Source organism: Vicia villosa, unplaced genomic scaffold, assembly GCF_029867415.1.
Source record: "Vicia villosa cultivar HV-30 ecotype Madison, WI unplaced genomic scaffold, Vvil1.0 ctg.003570F_1_1, whole genome shotgun sequence".
Lineage (NCBI taxonomy): Eukaryota > Viridiplantae > Streptophyta > Magnoliopsida > Fabales > Fabaceae > Vicia > Vicia villosa.
Genome location: NW_026706239.1, coordinates 75,201 through 97,689, shown reverse-complemented (window position 1 = coordinate 97,689; position 22,489 = coordinate 75,201). Strand labels below are relative to the sequence as shown.

Below are 22,489 nucleotides of genomic sequence, written 5' to 3'. Positions count from 1 at the left end.
ATGGCTTGAAATGTGTGCCGAGAGCTTGGTAGAAGAAGAATGATTCTTATTTTGTGTGGAATAATTTTCATAGATGTTTGTTTGAGCACATGTTATATATTAAAATTTTCGAGCATGGAGATGTTCTTATTGTTTGCTTGTATGTTGATGATTTGATTTTTACCAAAAATAATTCAAGGATGGCTACAGAATTTAGGGAGGTTATGATAAGGTTTTTTGAAATGACGGATTTGGGTCTAATGTCCTATTTCCTTGACATTGAAGTCATCCAATAAAACTATGGAATTTTTATTTCTTAAAAGAAGTATGCATGTGTTATTTTGAAGAAGCTCAAGATGGAAAATTCAAAGCCAATTTACACGTACATTGAAGAAAAGTTGAAGTTGGCAAGAGGAAATGATGGCGAGTGGGTAGACTCAACCCAATATAAGTTTTTGATTGGAATTCTGAGATATCTGATTACCACAAGAGAAAATATAGTATACGAAGTTGGATTGCTTATATATTCATGGAAGAATCACACATTAGTCGTATATATATACAAGTAGTGATTGGGGAAGCGATATAGAAACAAGAAAGAGAACATCATGGTGTGCATTTCATTTGGGTACTGGTGCAATATTGTGGTCTTCGAATAAACAATATATTAATGCACTTTAAATAATTGAAGCAGAATATATTGCATCAACTAGTTGTGTCACTCAAACAGTGTAGTTGAGAAGAATTTATAAGTGATATGCAAAAATAAAAACAGTCCAACAAATAAATTCTGTTACATCAAGTTAGTAATTGTAGTGAGTAAGAATCTAACTTTTCATGGATAGTTAGCTCAAGTGGTAGCAGGAATTGCTATGAATATGTACTTAACCCCTAGGTACATGGTTCGATTCCTGCAGGAGGCAAAAACAATATTTCCTGGGCAGCCGATAAGCGGACCTAGGGGGATTATTGATTCTGCCCAGGAAATATTGTTTTTGCCTCCCGCAGGAATCAAACCATGTACCTAGGGGTTAAATACGTATTCATAGCAATTCCTGCTACCACTTGAGCTAGTAGCTCAAGTGGTAGCAAGAATTGCTATGAATACATATTTAACCCCTAGGTACATGGTTCGATTCCTGCGGGAGGCAAAAACAATATTTCCTAGGCAGCCGATAAGCGGACCTAGGGGGATTATTGATTAAGCTGGTGACATGCTCGGTTGGCCGACACGGTTGATGCGTGTAACAGATATCGGGGTGTTACACCAAGCATATTGAAACTCAGTTTCATAATATAAGATAATTGATAGCTGAAAAAGAATCGTTGATCGAGTATTGCCTAACTAAAGAATAAATTACATATATATTTATAAAGTCTGTGAAAATTGAACTATTTTACAAGTTAAAGAAGATGTTTGAATTGATTACTTTAACAACTTGATTTAAAGATATATATATATATATATATATATATATATATATATATATATATATATATATATATATATATATATATATATATATATATATATATATATATATATATATATATACATACATACATACTGTGGCGGAGCCAGCTAAAAAATTTTGGGAGGGACGTTAATGTAAAATAAATATTATAAATAAAATATCAATAATATTTTAAATAAAACATTAAAGTTAAAATAAATATAAAGTTAATTACTAAAAAATTAAATTACATGACTTAAAACTACCTTAAAGTAATGCCTTACGCGTTCTGAGTGACTTGAAATCATCAATAATTAACTCAGAACTAATGCTTGCATTAATCTCCCTTTCAATATATACTGTCATGCTATCTCCAAGAAACCCATCATCCATCTTGTTTCTCAACTTAGTCTTAATAATTTTCATTGCTGAAAAAGATCTCCCAGTTGTGGCCGTAGAAACGGGAAGAGTCGTGATAAGACGAAGTGGTCTATCAATCAAGAAGTAAGTTTCAGCCTGTCCAGATGCAACTAAACATGAACATATTTCTTGAATAGTTGATAAATTATTCAAGTTTGATGCTTGACGGACAACAAATAGAAAATGTTGGAGTTGAAATTGCAAATTATTCTTCTCTTGATCACTAAAATCCATAGGATCAAATTTTTGAACTAAAGAACAAATAGTATCAATGCTAAAAGCTTTATATCCATCCTTAGGAGACAAAGAACAAGAAAGAGTTAACAAATCCATTGATTGCTCACTGAATCTGCTATTAAACTCTTGTAACTGTTTGTCAATGGTAGTGAAAAAGATTTCAAGTTTAAAGTAATGTTGAATCGTGACTTGATTCTCTTCAAGACGGGAGCGTCCAAATCTTGTTGTTGAATGAACATAATTAATATTTTTTGTTGAACGAACCAAGTTCATAGCATTAACTACATCTTGATTTTTTTTGTAAAGCTTGACAAAGCATATCTGTTATTACCATGATTTCTTTCATCAAGTGCAAAATAAATATAAAATCAAATGCCTTCAAGTAATTGTAACAACTATCTGCATCCCCACGTGTAGCATAACTTCTTATATCTTTTGCAATTTTTTTAAAAACTGAACAAGTTGCTTCATACATGTTTATCAAGCTAGAAATAGAATCGTAATGTGATCTCCAACGAGTATCTCCAGCTCGTTTCAATGTACCAACATGATTTGCACCTTAACCAGTTACAATCTCATCAATCTCTAACAAATAAGCAATTTCTTCTAATTGGGTAGCTTGTAACTCATCATGGCGCTTTGTAGAAGAACAAACAACATTCACAATAAAGATCAGCTTCTCAAAAAATTTATGAACAGGTTTGACTTCTCTTGATGATGTAATTAATGCAAGTTGCAATCGATGAGCAAAACAATGAACATAGTATGCATAAGGACAATCCTTCATAAAGAGGGCTTGTAAACCATTCCATTATCCTCTCATATTTCTAGCACCATCATACCCTTGGCCACGAATGTTAGAAACATCAAGGTTATGTCAAGAAAGTATATCACATATTGCTTCCTTAAGAGTTAAAGATGTGGTATCTTTAACATGTGCCACATAAAAAAATCTCTCTTGTATTAAACCAACTTTATCAACAAATCTTAATACAAGAGCCATTTGTTCCTTTTTTGACTCATCACGAGCTTCATCAAAATTGATGCAAAATTTGGAATCAACAATTTCCTCACGAATACTCTTTTTCATCCTACTAGAAAGAATTTTTAAGAGCTCTTTTTGAAATTTGATGTGAAGTATACTTTCAATTTTGTGGAGCATTTTCCAACACAACTTTTGCAATTTCATCATTATAGGATGCTAAAAGTTTCAATAACTCAAGAAAGTTACCTTTATTTCTTGATTTGCTAGTTTCATCGTGACCCCTAAAAGCACAAGCTTGTAGTGTTAACCAACGAACAATGTCAATTGAAGTCTTGAGTCGTAACTGATTATTCATTCTTTGACTTGAACTTTGTACTTGAATAACATTTCTAATATGACCATCTTGATTCAACAAGTCTTTACAAGGTTTCATTGCATTGTTGTGTGGTGAGCAAGGATCCTTCCCTACGTGTTTAAGAAAGGAACAATGTTTTCCATTCCTAACTTTCTTCTAATTTCTAAAACCCATAGAAATAGAGACAAAGTATGTTGAATATTCTAACCATGATGGAAATATGCTAAACCAAGTATGTTGAAATATTTTTGGATGATCCTTGTTACCGGACAAAGGATAGTTTTCTAAATGAATTTGATATGGACCCCATTTTAGATAAGCTCTTCGTATTGCATCCACTTGATTTGGTGGTTATGGACCCCATCGCGAAGATAAATCAAATCCGGCATGGAAGCATTGTTTTCCTTCTCCGAACACAAAAAGGTTGCAGTGCAACTATTGTGGGGAAGAGTTTAGTGGAGGAGTGCATCGACTCAAACATCATTTAAATGGTTATAGTAAGGACGTGAAACCTTGCAGAGCTATTCTGGATGAAGTTAAAAAGGGAATAATGACTGTTGTTATTGATTTGCAAACTAAGTTAATTATGAAACCAAATTTGTATGAAATTGAAGAGCCTAATAGTGTCGGTGGATCATCCAACTTTGTTGCAAAAACAAAAAGCGAAGAATAGATTTTGAACACCACAAATATGTTTTAGAAAAGTGGTGTATGAGTGACTTCTTAAGCAACCATTAACATCACGTGGAAAAAGGAGATGAGGGAAGATACGTGTAAGGCCATCGTTCTAAGTATTCACACCAATGGTATTCCATTTAATGTCAAAAATAGTGAAGAATGTAATCATATGTTTGAAGTTGTTGCTAAATATGGTCCAGGATTTAAACCACCATCCAATTATGGGATTCGAGGGAAATATTTAAATCATCACTTGAATAGGATCAATGATTATTTAGATGAACATAGGGCTTTTTGGAAGAAGTTTTGATGCACCATAAGACTGACGGGTGGACCGATAGGAGGAGAATGACTATACTTAATTTTTTGGTGAATAATCCTAAAGGTCATGTTTTCTTGAAATCTATTGATGTATCAGTGTTATACCCCAAAATTTGCCCGCATCTTTTTTCAAGAAAACTCCAATCTGAAAATTAAGAGTCTCATATAATCATGGATTTTTATTTCAACAAATATCCTGACATATGAAATACTTAGTTTTTAGAATTTTTCTTATACAGTAATTTGGCTTGCAGTTGAATTTATTCTTACGCAAACGCAAAATACTGTTTATTACTTCACACATGCTATTTATTTATTTACAGATAAATAGTACTGACACAATTGGTACAAAGTTAAATCTTTTTGCAGGCGATGAATCAGGAAACCCAGACTGTACTGGTAACAAATAGATTATTATTATCTTTTGTTTCCCACTAATTTTTGTACTATATTCCATTATTTTCAAAAATATTTTCAAATCTCTTTTTTCAAAAATTAAATCCTAACTTTATTCTCTACATCTCTCTTTTTCCCAACACTATCATACACTTTCTTTCAAATCTTACTTCCACTCAAATTTTCCTTTTGTACGGAATCACATCATTCCCCAACGTCTCTATCCTTCTTTCCACTCTATAAATACCTCTCATTTTTTCATAAAAATCTCACATCAAATTCTAATTCATCTCTCAAATTTCTACTTCATAATCCATCCTTTCTTCTTCCCCGACAAAATGGCGAAGCGGTGGGAAACGTGTTTTCTTATGGTCATCGCCATTGCTACGGTGATCATGTCTTTCTTCTGTCTACATAGCCCGGAACACTGTGGACCTGGGATGCTTATGCTCCCAATCATCTACATGTTACTATTTGTAGCATGGGTTATCAATCGTCATTCTTAAAATTTGCCGTATTTCTTATTTCTTAAATGTACCGTTTATTCGTACTGTTCAATATAGTATGTAATATTTGTACTGTCAGTATTAAATGTTGTACTATTTGTCATAATATTGCTTAGTTACTCAGATAATATTTTGTGTGTTTTCTGCCAGTCAAATATTCATTTTTCTGTGCATTAAATGATTTTCAGGGTTATTATCGGTAATTTTGCCCGCATACAGTAAATATTAGTTATTTATTATGTCTGTGTTTTTTAAACAAGTCATGTAAATAAACTTTCATTTTTCACATAAAACAAAAACAAAAACAACAAAAAAAAAGAAAATTAACTTTGACTGTTGATTTTTCACTCTAACTGCTACGTCAATACCTGAACAGTCAGTTGACAGCCAAACTGCTGGCAGTACAATTCTCAGTGTTTTGTACCATCAATCAAATCAATCTTTTACAATTCAAAATTCCAAGATTTTTGTTCTAGAAGTCTTCTGAATATCACGCGATTAGCAGAGACTCAACACTGCACAAAAATCAGGTACGCTTAACTATCTCCTACACAAACAGTCCCTGACTAGGGTTTTCTTGTTTTTACAGGAGAAACAAGTTTTTGAGACCTCAAATGGATTTCATGCACATCCATATATCTCAAAGTACCATCATACAAATTTTCAAACTTCAATTCACTCGGACGCACTGTCAGCAGCTCAAACAGTCAACAGACGACCCGTTTGACCAAAAAGTCAACAGACAGTCAAAATGAATTTTTTTGTTAAAGTCCATATTTTGTCAAAGGATTCATCATTTGATCATTGGATGATCATAATTCATCAAGGAAAGATCAAAAATCAACAAAACCCTAAGATTCAAAATTAGGGTTTTTGCCTGAAAAGTCAACTCAACTTTGACTGGTCATAACTCTCTCATCCTTCATCCAAAAAATTCAAACCAAAGCTCATTTTGAAGGAAATTCAATTATATTTCAAATGCAATTGATCCCATGGTCATTGCATTCACCATTTGAAAAATATGACCAAAGACATTACAGGTCATTTTCAAAGTCAACAAAAAGACATTTTTTTCAAAAGGACACACAAGGAGCATCAAAAATCATTTTGACATGAGACCAAAGACATTGGTTAGAGGACTCTTTGAGGTTTCCAAAAAGTGCAAGAACTCCTTCATATGACAAAAATTGAGGGATTTACACCTTGTTGAAGTTGGCTAAATTTTGGGAAAATGCATGAAACCAACATTGCTCAAAAATGTATTTTTTCCAAATGGGGCCAAGTTTTCATGGTTCAAACATCATTTCCATAATATTATGGGCCTCCCACGACCAAGACTAAGCCCATACCATTTTTATCCATTTTTGGCTTAATTTTATCTTATTTTAAGATTAAATTAAAAGGAAAAATGAATGGATAATGGATAGCTTACAATCTAAGCATGAGTCATCCAAAAATCTTCAATTTTCTGCAGAGGATTGAGGTACAAGGCAAGAGCATTGAAGGGAAGCAAGACTTGGTCAACAATTCAAAGGTTTTAATATAAAAAATCAAGAATTCAACAAAGGCAACAAGATGCTTCTTAGCTTCAATTCTAAGCACAACATAGTCTATATAAAGGCTATAACACTTCACAATCAAAGGAGGACGAATTCAGAAGCATTCATAAGCATATATCACTCTTGTAACAACTTGTAATATTCAAAGAAACTTGAAATTCGAATTTTGTTTCAGTCAATTTCAATACAAACTAAACATTCAAACATCATCTCTGAGCTTCACTGAAACTATTCCAATCAATTGCAAGTCTTAAACCTCATTGAATCGAGCCACACAGGTCACGATTTGCTCAAACAAAAACCAACTCATATCTGATCATACACGCACATTTAACAAGATGTAGATATATATTTGTGTTTAGAATGGTGCTCTGCTCGTTTCTGGAGCTTTAATTAAGTTTTAATGACCGTTTGCACAAAACCACCATTTTAGGGTTTCTAAGCTCAAATTTAGGGTTCTTCATCAGAGCCAAAATTAAACCAAATTAAGGGCATGGTTACATTCAGTGGAACAAGACGAATTTAATGGTCCTATCGCGCCTGATTTCTATGCTTGTTTACACCTATTCGCTATTTTGCAGGGATGAGTTTAATCTATTACAGCGCTTCTAGCCAGAAAGCGCTGTTAAAAGTGGTGTCTGGAGGTTGAAGATGATGCGTGTCCTCACCCCATTGGCCAGCCAGCGCGCGCGTTCTTTTAAATTTTCCTCTAATCAAGTGTTTTGCAGGTATACTGATTGCCATGCGCCTCAAAATCTGAGCCTTCTGATCCACTTTCCATCCAATCCAACGCGCCAGATCATGCATGAACATCATACTCCCTCATAATCAACCACATCTGATTAGTATCCTTTTATTTTTTATTTCTATTTTAATTTCTTTGCAAAATTAATTAAAAATAGTTTAAAAAAATCCAAAAAATACACAAAAAATATTTTTAAGCTTCTAAAATAATATATTATTTTCTGAAATAAAAATATTTTATTTTTCTTCATAATTCCAATATTTTGCATAATTAATTAGTATATATTTATATATTTGCTTTTTAATTATTTTCAACCAATCAAAAAAAATCATAAAAAAAATTGTTCTTTATATTAAATATTGTTTATATATTATAAACTAATTTTGTACATATTTAGGATAATTTTCTCTTTAAGTTTTAATTATTTGTATAATTATTTGCATAATTATGTCTTAATTAACTTAATAAACTTCAAATCAATTTCAAAAATTCCAAAAAAAATTAGTTTTGTTTTAATATTAATTAACAAGCACATTTGAACATATTTTTAAGCTTAATTTCTAGGTTTAAATTTATTTTCTTTTTCTCATTTTAATTTAATTAATTATGCATTAATTTTAAATTAAAATCAATCATAAAAAAAAACCAAAAACATGCATTTCTCTATTTATCTTATTGCAATTTAAATTCCTAGATAAATGTATAGGTTGTCAAAATCATGTAAATAGACTTAGTTTACATTTCCTGCACAATCGATGTAATAGCGTAGATTTACTTTCCGCACTTTACATTTCCGCATTTTAATTTCCAGCAAATATAAACTGCGTGTATGTCAAAGATAAAATTGAACCGTTAGATCACTAACTTCAAAGATAAAATATCTGAATCCAATCACAATCACACTTGCACCTTTTAAGGTAATCCCTTCTCATTCTTTTCAAAATCAAAGTCAAAATTCTACTGTTTCGAGTACAAAATCGAACCTTTTGTTTGTATCCGGTGAAAGGATAGATTTTTAAAGGAAATAGGATAAAGACCTTACAACTCAGGGTAGACCTCCTAGTTTGCTTGCTCAAATCAAAACAAACAAAATTCTCATACACTGTTGTTTTTCAAAACAAAACTTTCCAAAAAGACAATATTTTGTATACATCCAAACACGGATCATTACAAAGTTAACGTTCTTTTCAAAACATCTTTCGAAAGATAAACAAACATTTTGTATACATCCGCACAAGGATCATTACAAATTCAATTTACAAAGGTATTTGAAACCACATATGAGCATTCTAAAGCAATTGAAAAGTGATCGAAAAACAAGTGAGCTAAGCAAACTTAAGAGCCCATGGATAACCATGGATACAAAGGGTGCTAACACCTTCTCTTTGTATAACCTACCCCCTTACCCAGAATTTCTTAAAGGTCTTTTTTCTGTTTCTTTTATAAACCTTTCCTTAATTGGATAAAATAAAAGGTCGGTGGCGACTCTGTGAATTTTCAAAAATGCGAAAGCATAAGCGATAAAAAAGAGTCAGTTCACGTATCTCTCCCGCTCAGAGGTATGGCCCGAAAAACGGAGGTCCACAATCAGACATAAGCAAGACTGCATACAAGGTTTTAAGATGATTAATGATGTTGTTGAGGAGGTTAGGGAAGATAATGTTGTCCAAGTTGTTATAGATAATACAGCAGATTACAAAGCAGTCGGAGATTTGTTGATGCAAAAGCGGAAGCTGTTGTATTAGACACCTTGTAACACACATTGTACCGACTTAATCTTAGAGAAGTTAGAAAAGAACAAATAGACGATTTCAAAAGGTAAGAGGATCACAACCTTTATTTATGCAAGAACATGTCTAATTTCATTAATGCATAAATTTTCTAAAGACGGTGATCTGATTCAACCCGACCTAACTCGCTTTGCCACTTCATAGTTGACCTTGGGGTGTTTGTATGAAAATATGGCATCACTAAAAAACATGTTTACATCAAACGAAGGGAAGTCTAATAAAATTGCAAAGAGTAGTGATGGGTTCATTGTGGAAGGTTTGGTTTTATTGATAAGAAATTTTGGAAAGATGTTGTGTATTGCATAAGGGGTGCTTTCCCCTAATTAAGGTGCTTTGCATGGTGAATTCATATAAGAAACTAGCCTTGGGTTACATTTATGAAGAGACGGACCGAGCAAAAGAAAGGATTCGATCAGACTTAAAAGGAGTTGATAGCAGGTAACTATCTTATTCTTATCTTTCTTTGATTTTTAAATATACACACTTTGTTTCAAAACTAATTCATTTTGCCCATTTCTTAACTACAAATTGATATGGAAAATTATTGATGAAAGATGGGATAAACAACTACATCGACCATTGCATGCTGCTCGCAATTTTCTTAACCACGTCTTACATTATGCTCTAAATTCACTATTAATAATGAAGTTGTAGAAGGGATGTATGAATGTTTGAATAGGATGATGTCGGACTTGGAAAAGTGCACTAGGATTGATTACCAACTTGAAAGCTTCAATGAAAAGGATGGAAACTTTAGTAGTGATTTAGCCATGCTCACACTTAAAACCAAAACACCAACACAATGGTGGGGATCTAATGGAGGTGCGCATCCCGAATTGTAGGGCTTTGCCATGCGAGTATTGAGTTTAACTTGTAGTTCATCCGATTGAGAAAGAAATTTGAGTATCTTTGAAAGGGTAAATAAGATTTGCAGTATTCAACTTTTAAGAATCTTTATTATCTTGTTTTAATTTTTTATAATTTATTTAGTTTCACACACATAAAAGAAATCATTTAAAGAAAAAACAATGAATGATGTTGTTTTTGTGATGGCTAATTTAAAGTTTGGCAAAAAGAAGGAGCTAGGAAATCATCTTATAACTTTTATGAATATATTCCATATGAAGATGAATGACAAAAGAATAGAGATGATAATGATCGTATAGATGAAGACGTCATGCTTAATGTTGGAGAAAATGTCCTTATTGGTGGTGTTAGAGATGATTTGGATGTTACTCTTAGTCCTTTTAATGATATATGATCCGGTTGATGAAGAATTAGAAGAGAATGAAGATGAAGAAATAGAAGAGAATGAAGATGAAGATGGGGATGAGGATGACTATGTTTATATGGAATTTGATGACATTTTAAATGTTTAGAATAGTTACTTTTAGATTGTTTTCATTTTTAACTAAGTTTTTCTATGTTTTGTTTGAATGTATGATTATTATCGTGAACTTATTATTTTTATATATGATCATTTTGGAGCATATGCATGTAATTCTACATGTAAAAATATTTTTTTTCTATTGGTAGTAGAATCTTACGATCCTAGAGTTACGATTTTCGAATCCTCTATCGATTTGTAGTAAACTCTCATTTTTTAAACATTGCCGTGAATGTTTTCGATGTGATTGAGATGGTTTTTCAATAGACAAATATGGTATCTACGAAAAATGTTAGCACTCTAGCACTCAAATTCTCATTAAAAAAAATTGAGGTGAAAATTTACAATTACAAGTTGAATGATACCTTTGCATAACTAATGGTCACATTCATATATGAGAGACTATTGTAATTCTGTCAAGGGGAGTAGCGCAACTTACCGTTAGGCGGAGATCTTATGGCTTAGAGCAAAATGGAGGTTGCTTTTGTGTGGTATTGTGAATGGAGGACTAATTTCAAAACATTGCCTTGAGAGGCCTTGTGAATGTGTCTATCATAACAAATAATAGATAAAATTCAAATCTATTTTTTTATGCAACAAATCTAATATTTTTTAAAGTATGTAAGATGAGTTTTGCATATAGCGTTGTTCTCACTCCTGGTGGTTGGTTGGTTGGTAAGTAAAGGCAAACATCAATGTTAGAAAAGCAAACGTAGGAAACAAGACAACACACTGTATATAGAAATAATAAGATGTAAATCTAAAAGCGTTTTCTCAAAACCACGGCAGTCCACTAGTTGAAATTGTGTAACGACCACGGCATACGTTTGCAATGACATACTCCTACCGCAAGCAATTCATGTGGAAGATCAAATATCACTACAACGACAACGACAACATAAAAAACACTAACGTTAAAAATAGGTAAATGTGAACCATACTTTTTGAAATAAGAAAAAAAAAACAATAAATGGGTCAAAGTCAAACTAAACGGTATGAGACGGATTTTCTTTCCTTGTTCCCCAAGCCTATACCAACTCTATATATATCCAAATTCTCCCCAACTTTCTTCTCATTTTTCATTCAATCATTCGTACTATTTTCTAACTGGGCATGGCATCTGGAGGGTATGGACTGGCTGAAACATATGTGATGCAGAAGCTATACAAGGAAAAACTGAAGAAAATATCACTAGAAGAGAAACTACAAGAGGAGAAGATGATTGATCCAATCAAAACAGGTTCTATGGATAAAACATCAAGTGGTTGTTTCTCCTTGTTTCCCAAGAAACAACACAGCAAAATTTCTCATATTTCAGATTCTAACGATTCATAACCTGAAAGTGAAACTGCCAATTCCTTTCTTACAGAAAGGATGTATTATAATTTCCTATTACAAAGATTACTTAATTCATTCTTTCTTTGAAATACTAAACATTATCTGTTATTTTCTGTTGCTTAGTAGCTTTTTTGTTAGTTATTTTATATTTTCTGCCTTGTAACTAAGATAATATTTCCCAATTCATATCAATAATATTTGAGGTATATTTAGAATTTTGTTCTTGCTTCTACTGTTATTAATATGAACTCTAGTTATCCTATGTCTATGATGATCTCATGTTCATAGGTCACGGCAATATTTCCAAAGATATTACGTACTTTGAATCTACATTAATTGCATGCCACTTATCTCTTGCCATTACTCTAGTATAAACTTCCCAAATTCACACTAATTCAGTACTAGGGAACTCCACCCTATCTTAAGTGCCATCTGCATCCACCACTACCCATTTAAACATACTTGCACCAAACAATAAGAAAACAAACCTCAAGATACATCTTTTTATTGGCACAAAAGAGGACCTAAAAATTCAGAGGAAAGTATAGACAAGAAATTTTAAGAAGTCAAGGAAAAGTGACTCCTATAATTAAAATGGCTTTTAAACCATTTGCCGAAAGAATTAAAAGAATGAAGAATTCATTGTTGTTCAAAGCAGATGGATTTAGAAAATTTAACTAATGGCACAAAATTTTTACTTTAGTTTTAGATAAAAATAAATTTGTTTAACAATATTATCATTATTTTTTCCGTCCTTAAGTTTTTTTCTCTATATTGAGAAGTTGTAAAATTTTATAAAATTATTATAAATTTTTTTATTTGATTGATAAATAAATAAGAAGAGCAAATAAAATAATTAAAATTAAAAAAACATAAAAATTTACTACTGTAAAACTTGTTATTACTGATATTCAATATTTGTTGAACAAAAGAATCAGATATTTGAAAAAAAATAATAATTTAATGGGGCATTAATTAATATTTAATAGTATCAATATAAAATTATTCAACATTCTCTCGCCAATAGAATGAAGGAGTGCTTATCTAAATGCGTGTCTAAGGAGCAATCGACTTTTGTTGAAGGTCGGTCTATTCTTGACAATGTTTTGGTAGCCTTTGAGATTATCCATGCTCTGAAAAGGAAGATGAAAGGAAATAAAAGGGAGTTGGCTCTTAAATTCGACATTAGTAAAGCTTATGATAGAGTGGACTGGAGTTTTGTGAAAGGTGTGCTTAGCCGTATGGGCTTTGCAGAGAGGTGGATACATTGGGTGATGATATGTGTTACATCGGTTCATTATTCAACTTTGATTAATTCATATAGAGTTTGACCAATTCATCCAGGGAGAGAATTGAGACAAGTGGACTTTTTGTCTTCTTACCTTTTCATCCTAGTAGCAAAAGGTCTTTCCGCTCTTATTAATAGAGCAGTGGCTAGAGGAGATATCCATGGCGTTCAAATATGTAAAGGGACACCTCAAGTGTCCCATCTACTTTTTTCTGGTGATTGTTTCCTATTTTGTAAGGCTAGTTTATCAGAGGTGACACATCTTATGAAGTTGCTTAGAGTATATACAGAAGCGTCGGGTCAGAAAATAAATATGACCAAGTTTGAAGTGTATTTTAGTCGCAACATTAGTATACCAGCTCAAGAAGACCTAGCTCGAATAATGGTTGTCTGTCAGATGTTAGGCACGTGAACATATTTAGGATTAGCGCCAATGATTGGAAGAAGTAAAAATGCTACTTTTTCTTTTATCAAGGATCCGATTTGGAAGAGAATAAACTCGTGGAGGGTAGGTCGTTGTCTAAGGTAGGGAAAAAGGTTATGATAAAGTCAGTTCTTCAAGAAATACCATATTATATTATGAGTGTTTTTATTATCCCATATGCTATTGTGAATGATATTGAGAAGATGTTGAATTCTTTCTGGTGGAGGGAGACAATAATAATAAGGTTATAAGATGGCTTGCGTGGGAGAGATTAACTTGTACTAAGATGGAAGGGAGCTTGGCTTTAGAGATTTCAAATCTTTCAATATGGCTATGGGGGCTAAACAGGGGTGGAACATGATAGCAAAACCGGAGCCTTTGGTAGTTAGAGTTTTTAAATCAAGGTATTATCCTTGATCCTCTTTTTTTGAAGTTAATCTTGGTAATAATCTGAGCTTTGTTTGGAGAAGTTTATGGAAAGAGAGGCATGTCTTGTCTCTTGGTTGTAGGTGGAAAATTGGTTATAGGAGTAAGATTAAAGTGATGGTCAAACCTTGGTTAAGAGGTAAAGGAGAGTGTGGCTTAGGAGGTCCTCAAGGTCAAGGTGTGTACAATATTACTGTTAATGATCTTATGTTAGCTAACGTTAAAAAATGGGATGTTATGAAGATAAGACATTTGTTTACGCATGAAATTGTTAGGAAATTCTAAAGGTTCCCTGGTGGAAGATGTGTTAGAGGATTATATGGCTTGGAAAGAAGAGCAAAATGGAGATTATAGTGTCAAAACTAGTTACAGGTTGATGAGGAGTGTTCAAGCAAATTGGCTAAACCGTAGCGTAGAGGGGGATTGGTGTAGTTTGTTGAATATTATAGAGCCTTCTAGAGCCAAGCACTTACTTTGGCAGATAAGCAGGGGCTTCCTTCCTACCAGGATTAAGATTCGTCAATATTTTGTTCATTTTCATCTGAGCTCACAATTGTGTGAAGATAGTGAGAAAGATGAATGTAATGTATTCCTTGGTTATATTATTAATAATCAATGCTGGAGAGTTTCATGTTTGTCTTATATTATAGATCCTCGTTTATAAAATTTTAATGATGCAAAGGCCACTATTCATGATATTTGTAGTAAAGAGAATAAGAGGGTAGGAGGTAGAGTTGTTATCATTTGGATTCTTTAGAATAATAACCTTAACTTGATTTGGAATAATGAAAGAGATGAGGTGTCTAAGTTAGGCATGCAGGCCTTTCATACTTGGCATGATTGGTTTAAAGAACAAGAGTTCCATGGTATTGATAATGATGGCCACAACTATCTAACAATTTGGACTCCTCCGAATATAGGGTGGGTGAAGTGTAATATTGATGTAAGGTTCAATAATCAAAGAGGAACAACTAATAAAGGATGGTGTGTTAAAGATTGTTATGGAAGATTTATTATTGCAGGTGTAACGTGGGATCTTGGTATTTATTCTATCTTAGAAGTAGGAGCCATGGCCTTAAAAGAAGAGGTTCAGGCAGCCATCCATATACAATTAGATTATGTGATTTTTGAAAGTGATTCTCACATGGTAGTTCAAGATATCTATGCTAATTTTGGTGGTAGATAATCATTATTTCTATTAAGAGTTATTACAATTTCATCCCAACTTTGAGGTAAAGTTTGTTTAGCACCAAGCGAATTGGATTGTTCACTTGTTAGCTAAAGCGGACAGTTCTTAGAATATGCGTAGTACTTTTAATTTGATTCCTCCTTTTATTGAGCAAAAATTGTTTAATGAAATGAGTTAAGTTTGATTGTGTAAAAAAACATTCACTAAACAAGCAAAAAAACCTATATAATTTAATTGGGGCATTAATTAATATTTAATAGTATCAATATAAAATTATGGGTTAAATAAGTTTTTGGTCCCTATCATGGGAAGATACAAAGCGTGCTTTACAAAGACAAGTCAAGATCTAGAACAATCTTTTGAGCGTGCTTCTGATAGAATGCAAGTCATCGCTTCTGATTGTGACTCTGATTAGAGAGCTTCTGAAGACTCTCAAGATCTGACTTTTGGCGCAAGTTCTGAAGACCGAGTTTTGAAGACTCTGAACACAAGGTTCTAGAGAACAAGTTCTGAGATTTTGAAGACAAGGTTCTGAAGACTTGGTTTCATGATTTGATCCTTCTAAACATGCTTCACCAATCTAAATTATGCAGCCTCTGAATATTAGAAGATAAGATCAAAGGTTTTACGTGAGACGAGATAGTACACAGTATAAATCAGACATTCCTTCCATTATAAATGTCTTGCGGTGCAAGGACTGTACGATTGTAGAATATTGTCTACCAATCTCTACTGACTGTTATGAAGAGTACGACTAAGATATTTCGAAATTCCATCTTCACCCTCCAATGGATATTTTGATTCCTATATAATGAAGAATTGGAAGATTGCAAGAATGATAATGAAGCCAAGTAAGTTATTCATCAAAATACATGGTTTTGTCATCATCAAAAATGGGAAGATTGTAAGAAGAAGATTTGATTATGCATCTATCCTTTAGTTTTGATGATAATAATTCATGATATCCTAGAGAGCAATTTTATGCCCTAATGGTTTTTGTCTATTGTGTAGATTTTACTTTTAGGTTCAAACTTTGATAGAATGGCGTGTGACGTCATCAATTTCCGGAATCAAGACACTCTAACTATGGGAAGATACAAAGCGTGCTTTACAAATACAAGTAAAGATATGGAACGCTATTTTGACTGTGCTTCTGATAGAATGCAAGCCATTGCTTCTGATTGTGACTTTGATAAGGGAGCTTCTAAAGACTCTCAAGATATGACTATTGGCGCAAGTTCTAAAGACTCTAAAGACAAGGTTCTAGAGAACAAGTTCCGAAGATTATGAAGACAAGGTTGTGAAGACTTCATTTCAACATTTGATCCTTCTAAACATGCATCATCAATCTACATTCTCAAGCCTCTGAAGATTAGAAGATAAGTTCAAAGGTTTTACGTGGGATAAAACAGTAGGTACAAATCAGATATTACTTTCACTACGCATGTCTTGAAGTGCAAGGATTGTACGGTTGTACAATGTTGTCTATCACTCTCTACTGATCATTATGAAGAATATAGCTAGGAGATTGTGCAATTCCATCTTCACCCACCAACGGATCTTTTTATGCCTATATAATAAAGACTTTGAAGATTGCAAGAACGACAAACAACGAACTACTTAAAAAGAATTTTTGAATACGCTGAAACTCTGTTCATTTGTAAAACTATAAAAAGAAATGAACTTTTGTTCATTAACTTGCTCAAACAAAGTTATATTATCTTTGTATTTCATTTGTGTAATCTTCTTTCAAGAAGTATCTTGTAAACACACACTCTTTGTATTCCAACTGTTGTTTCTGCGTGTTGGCAGCAATTTTGGTAAAACATGTTATCATGATATTTTTGTAAGATGTCAAAACAGATGTCTTGACATCGTGTCTTTAAATATGATCTGTTTGATTATTCCTATTTTAGGGTTTTATTTGTGTTAGGTTCGTTTGCTTAATCTCAGGAGGAATCTTCTCAAGTTATTCCAACTTTAGTGGAGTAATCATAACCTGACTGTTTAGAGTTATTATGGGTTGCTTCTGAACCATATTTGTTGGCCCAAGCCTATGCTTGCTTGTCCGCTGTTGCTATTTCTATTTAAGGGCTGCACAATCCTAATTGTGTCGTGGCTTTTGTTAAGGACTCTGAGTTTTGTTTTACCTAGTAATTAGGTTTGTGAGTCCATTGTAATCCTCTCTTGTATCGGGTTGATACTAGAGGTGGAGTAGTTTCTTTGAGTTGTAATTTGTTGATCATCCATGAGCTTTTAAGCAAGTGATGATCTTGTGTCTTTGAAGAGTGTGTTCTTCGTTTTTGTTTGTTTTGTTAAGTTGTCACAGGGGTTCAGTGATTAAAGGAATTTGAGGAGGGCCTCATACCTAGGGGAGTCTTAGGTAGAAATCATAAGAAAGGTAGTGATTAAGTGAGAAGTGTAAATGGGGAATTTGACTTCGAATTGATACTATCGAATATTGGTTTCATCCCTGGCTTGGTAGCCCCAGAGTAGGAAGGTTGTTTCCGAACTAGGTCAACATATCGCTGTGTTCTTTACTTTCTGCATTATTTTATCTGTTGTCATATACTTGGTCATAACTATTATAGTGCTCATATATTGTGTCGTGACATCTCATTCGACATCTTATATCTGATACAAGAATTTCATCAACTTGTAAGTTGATTGTGTTCCTTGAGAGACTAGGGTATAGTCACAATTTCTCAAGAAGACATTGACGGGTAGTCTTTGTGGTGTCTGTAATCAGTGTGATTATAGTGGATTAAGTCCTTGTTGATAAGGAAAAGTCACCTTTGTGGGTAGACTTGAGTAGCTTTGTTAACAGTGAACTACGATAAAAATATCTTGTTCTTTAGTTTTATCCTTTTCTCCTCTTTGTTTGTTTTGGTTAAGCAAAAGTTTTAAGTCTTGAAACCCAATTCAGCCCCCTCCCTCTTTCTTGTGTTTCCCTTTACCTTCAAGACTAAGGTTGAAAAATTGTGATCAATCACAATCTGATTAACTATATTTATCAAGACTCTAGAGTCATTGATCTCAACCATATGATTTGTGAATCTCTCTATCTTTTGATTTTGATTATGACTATTTAACTCAAAAAAAATGGTAATTATAAATACTGCATATAATTCAGTTTATAACAAAAAGAAAAAATACAACTCAATATATATATATATATATATATATATATATATATATATATATATATATATTTATTTATATATATATATATATATATATATATATATATATATATATATATATATATATATATATATATATATATATATATATATATGAGGAAGGTTATATTGACTCCAAGAGTAAGTGTTCAACACTTACTCCAAATCATAACCGTTGATTTTCATTAATCTAACGGTTTTAATTGTTCATTTAATCTAGTTATTTTTGGAAATATTTTTCTATATAAAATTTTAATTAAAACCGTTGGATTAATGATAATCAATGGTTATGATTTGGAGTAAGTGTTGAACACTTACTCTTGGAGTCAATATAACCCTCCTCTATATATATATATATATATATATATATATATATATATATATATATATATATATATATATATATATATATATATATATATATATATATATATATATATATATATATATATATATATATATATATATATATATATATATATATATATATATATATATATATATATAGTTTTTATGCATCTCATTGACTTGTCAGATGATTTTCGATTGATGTCAACGTTTATAGACATGATCTAAATAATAATAGCTTTCAAACCAACAGTGGATTTGGTTATACGAATATGCGTGGTAAAGAATTATCGGAGGTGTCATGTTACTAAATTTGACACCTTAGTGTCATTTGATCTTGGCTATATATATATATATATATATATATATATAGGGAGCGTGAGAACTGATATATTTTGTGAGAAACGAGAACTATAAGTAATAATCGTTGGATTTAATTAACGATCCAGATTTAAAAAAATTAATTAAAGAGCACGTTAACATTTGCCTACCGGAACATTTTTTTATTTGCTATATTCAAATTGATTACACCTACCTCTACTTGTCATCCATCGTCTTCAAAATTAAAACACGTTAAGCCATCAATTATAAGCAATTGTTTGTTCTTCATATCTTCAATTACATCATGATAGCTATACCGCAAATAAAACCTACTACTATCGAAATCCCTATTCTCCATTAATTCAACTCTGATTTTCAATGGTTCAATGATTTTTGATGGTAACGTCTATAAGAAATCACGATATATGGATAAATTCATTGCAAATTCAGTTTTTGAAATCAAATTGATGATATAGAATCTCTACCACGCTTATTCTGGAAAAAAGTTGTTCTCCAATCCAAGCAACAACATCGAGTACCATGATCACTTGCAGAAGTTGATTATTCACTCCAAGTGTTTGATCAAATGTCTAAGTGTTTGGTTCGTCGAAGTCGACATCACTATGGGGTGCAAAAGGTCTGAAAGGTGTTTCTTACTTTCTTATAACTTTTGAATTCCTAATGCTAACGTTTTGAATTACTGATTTATAGTCATTTACCTCTCAAAGTTCTGTTCATAGTGGTATTCAACAGTGATGAAAAAAATGCAGAAAACAAGCTGAATGAGTTAAACAAGCTCCTTGACAAGTTAATTTTTTTCTATTGTTTACAGTTAATTTTGTAGCTCCTTGACACGTTAAACAAGATGCAAAAAATGGATTTTGTGACAATACTTTGAAGCCTATGAAATAGAAGGAATGAAAGGGTATGTTAAAGTTCAACGTGGATGCATCGGTGTTTGAAGAACACGGTTTAGGAGCAAATATACGGTATTTGAAGAACATAACTTTGAAGCGCGCATTAAAGAAATATGCATTCTACTTGGCATTCTAGACAACTCAAATTACCACAAGCATTGAAATTCTATACTAATCACTAAGCTATTGATTCCATTGTCTTGTATTGAAACCATTATTTTTAACGAAATGACTAATTCTGTTTTAGGGACTAGTTCAAATATTCTTTGCTGCAACATAAAACTATATGCTATGATTATTCTTTGCTGCAACATAAAACTATATGCTATGATTGCTTTTTGACTAGTCTAAATTTTCTTGACTACAACATGAAACCCATATGGTATGATTGCTTTAGGAACTTGTTCAATTTTTTTTACTGCAACGTAAAGCAAATAAAGAAAAATTTCTAAACAAGTCAAACAAAATATTCAAATTGTCTTTACTGCAACATTGAACAAGAAAAGAAATATTTCCAAACTAGAATACAAACAAAACAACAAATTTAAACTTAAATAAAACTAATATATGTTCTAAATTGAACAATCTATCAAACAAACTAAAATAAACACTTATAAATAAATATTTCTTGTGGATAGCAACAAAACAAAACAATCCTTCCAAACCCAAAAACAGATTTGCAATCTCAGCTTTTCATTAACCAAGTTTATCTTTCAATCCCTACAAATAAAAAATATGAGTTTGTTAGTTTTAAATAAATTGTGAATAATATAAATCTAAGTAAATGAGAGTGGTATTTTTTTTACCAAGATTAAGGAGATAATTTTGCAGGACAGTTACGAGTGTCATGATATGCATATTGACCACATGCTTGCCGATCTAAGAAATTGTCTCTTTTTAGGTGAGGCAAGTGCATGTGTATGACTCTCTTGAAATCGAGTTAGCTCATACTTACCTCCCTCTAACAGCTTGAAAGCATCTTTCACATCACATCCTTCTCTTGTAAGACTCCTCCTCTTGACTTTAACTCCCAATTCACTCACTTCTTTCTCTTTTGATACATTTGGTTTGTAACCCTCTTTTGAGCAGACGAAACGTTTGACACCATCTTTATTTTTATTTTCTGATGAACAACGCACACTAAAACCAACACTATGTGCATAATTTTTGTAAAACATTTCACCATCTTCGAGTGAATCAAAAATTTGTCCTACCTTAGGCTTGATTTCTTCATCACAACTTGGAACCTCTTGATTTGTCTATAAGAAAAAAATAAAATTAAAATTGAAATATAGCCCGTTAATGTAAAGATAATATAACTATAATTACCTCAATTGAAACAGGTATATGAACATCTTGTGTAGTATTAAGCGTCAGTTCATCATCTTTGTTTGACTCCAAACTTTAATTAAGAGATATAAAATACATGGATTATAATTTATAATTTAAATAAAATATGAAATAAGTATCTTAGAGATAATTTAAATAACATAATCCTTTCTTACTTGTCCATTGGAATTGTAGTCAATGTATAGAGAACAGAAATTCGGCAATAACGTAAGAGAGCTGCTATTTTGACACTGAAAAGTGACACCGTATCCTACACCATATCCCAAATACATCATACATGTGCTTGTTTGTATCAAGAGAAAAGAAAAAAATAATTATTAAACATAATGAAAAAAACAAAACCGTATATTTATACGGTGTAGTGTCAATTAGTAGTGTAAGCATAACATTTCTCTAACGTAAAGTAGCTACAGGCAAATAAAAAAGAAAAATGACTAATGTAATACATAATCGTAAGTAAGTATAGTGAATGCAATAAAAAAATAACATGAATACCTTTGTGTGGCAATGAATAATACACTATCCTGAGAAAGATGGCGGCAACCTATAATAGGTTAAGGACCGAGTATTAAATATTTGAGTGTAATTTTAGAAAATAGAAATTTTGTTCCGATAGACAAATGTTAATATGCTCCTTAATTAAAATTTTAAAATCTGAATCGTTAATTAAATCCAACGATTAATATTTATAGTTCTCGTTTCTCATAAAGATATTAGTTCTCACCGGATACGCTCCCATATATATATATATATATATATATATATATATATATATATATATATATATATATATATATATATATATATATATTCTGACTCGAAGAGTAAGTTAGTTACTTCAAATCTTAGCCCTTAATTTCCATTAATCTAACAGCTTTAATTGATTCTTTATTT

At 31.9% G+C, this 22,489-nt stretch overlaps 1 protein-coding gene and 1 pseudogene across 2 annotated transcripts; both read right to left on the bottom strand.

The window, feature by feature from the left end:
* Positions 1-1,700: 1,700 nt before the first annotated feature.
* On the bottom strand, positions 1,701-3,508 carry LOC131641196 (uncharacterized; annotated as a pseudogene).
* A 17,345-nt stretch (positions 3,509-20,853) lies between these two features.
* On the bottom strand, positions 20,854-21,870 carry LOC131641197 (protein FAR1-RELATED SEQUENCE 5-like). 2 transcript variants are annotated; one of them, XM_058911502.1, is made up of 4 exons: positions 21,751-21,870; positions 21,575-21,647; positions 21,201-21,504; positions 20,854-20,965 (listed from the first exon to the last, which is right to left on the bottom strand). In XM_058911502.1, the coding sequence occupies exons 1-4, from the start codon at positions 21,756-21,758 to the stop codon at positions 20,952-20,954; spliced, it is 399 nt and encodes a 132-aa protein (XP_058767485.1). In that variant the 5' UTR covers positions 21,759-21,870; the 3' UTR covers positions 20,854-20,951. The 2 variants fall into 2 exon arrangements, with proteins under 2 accessions (XP_058767485.1, XP_058767484.1); XM_058911501.1 differs by having other exon boundaries at positions 20,873-20,965; positions 21,052-21,504.
* Positions 21,871-22,489: the final 619 nt, after the last annotated feature.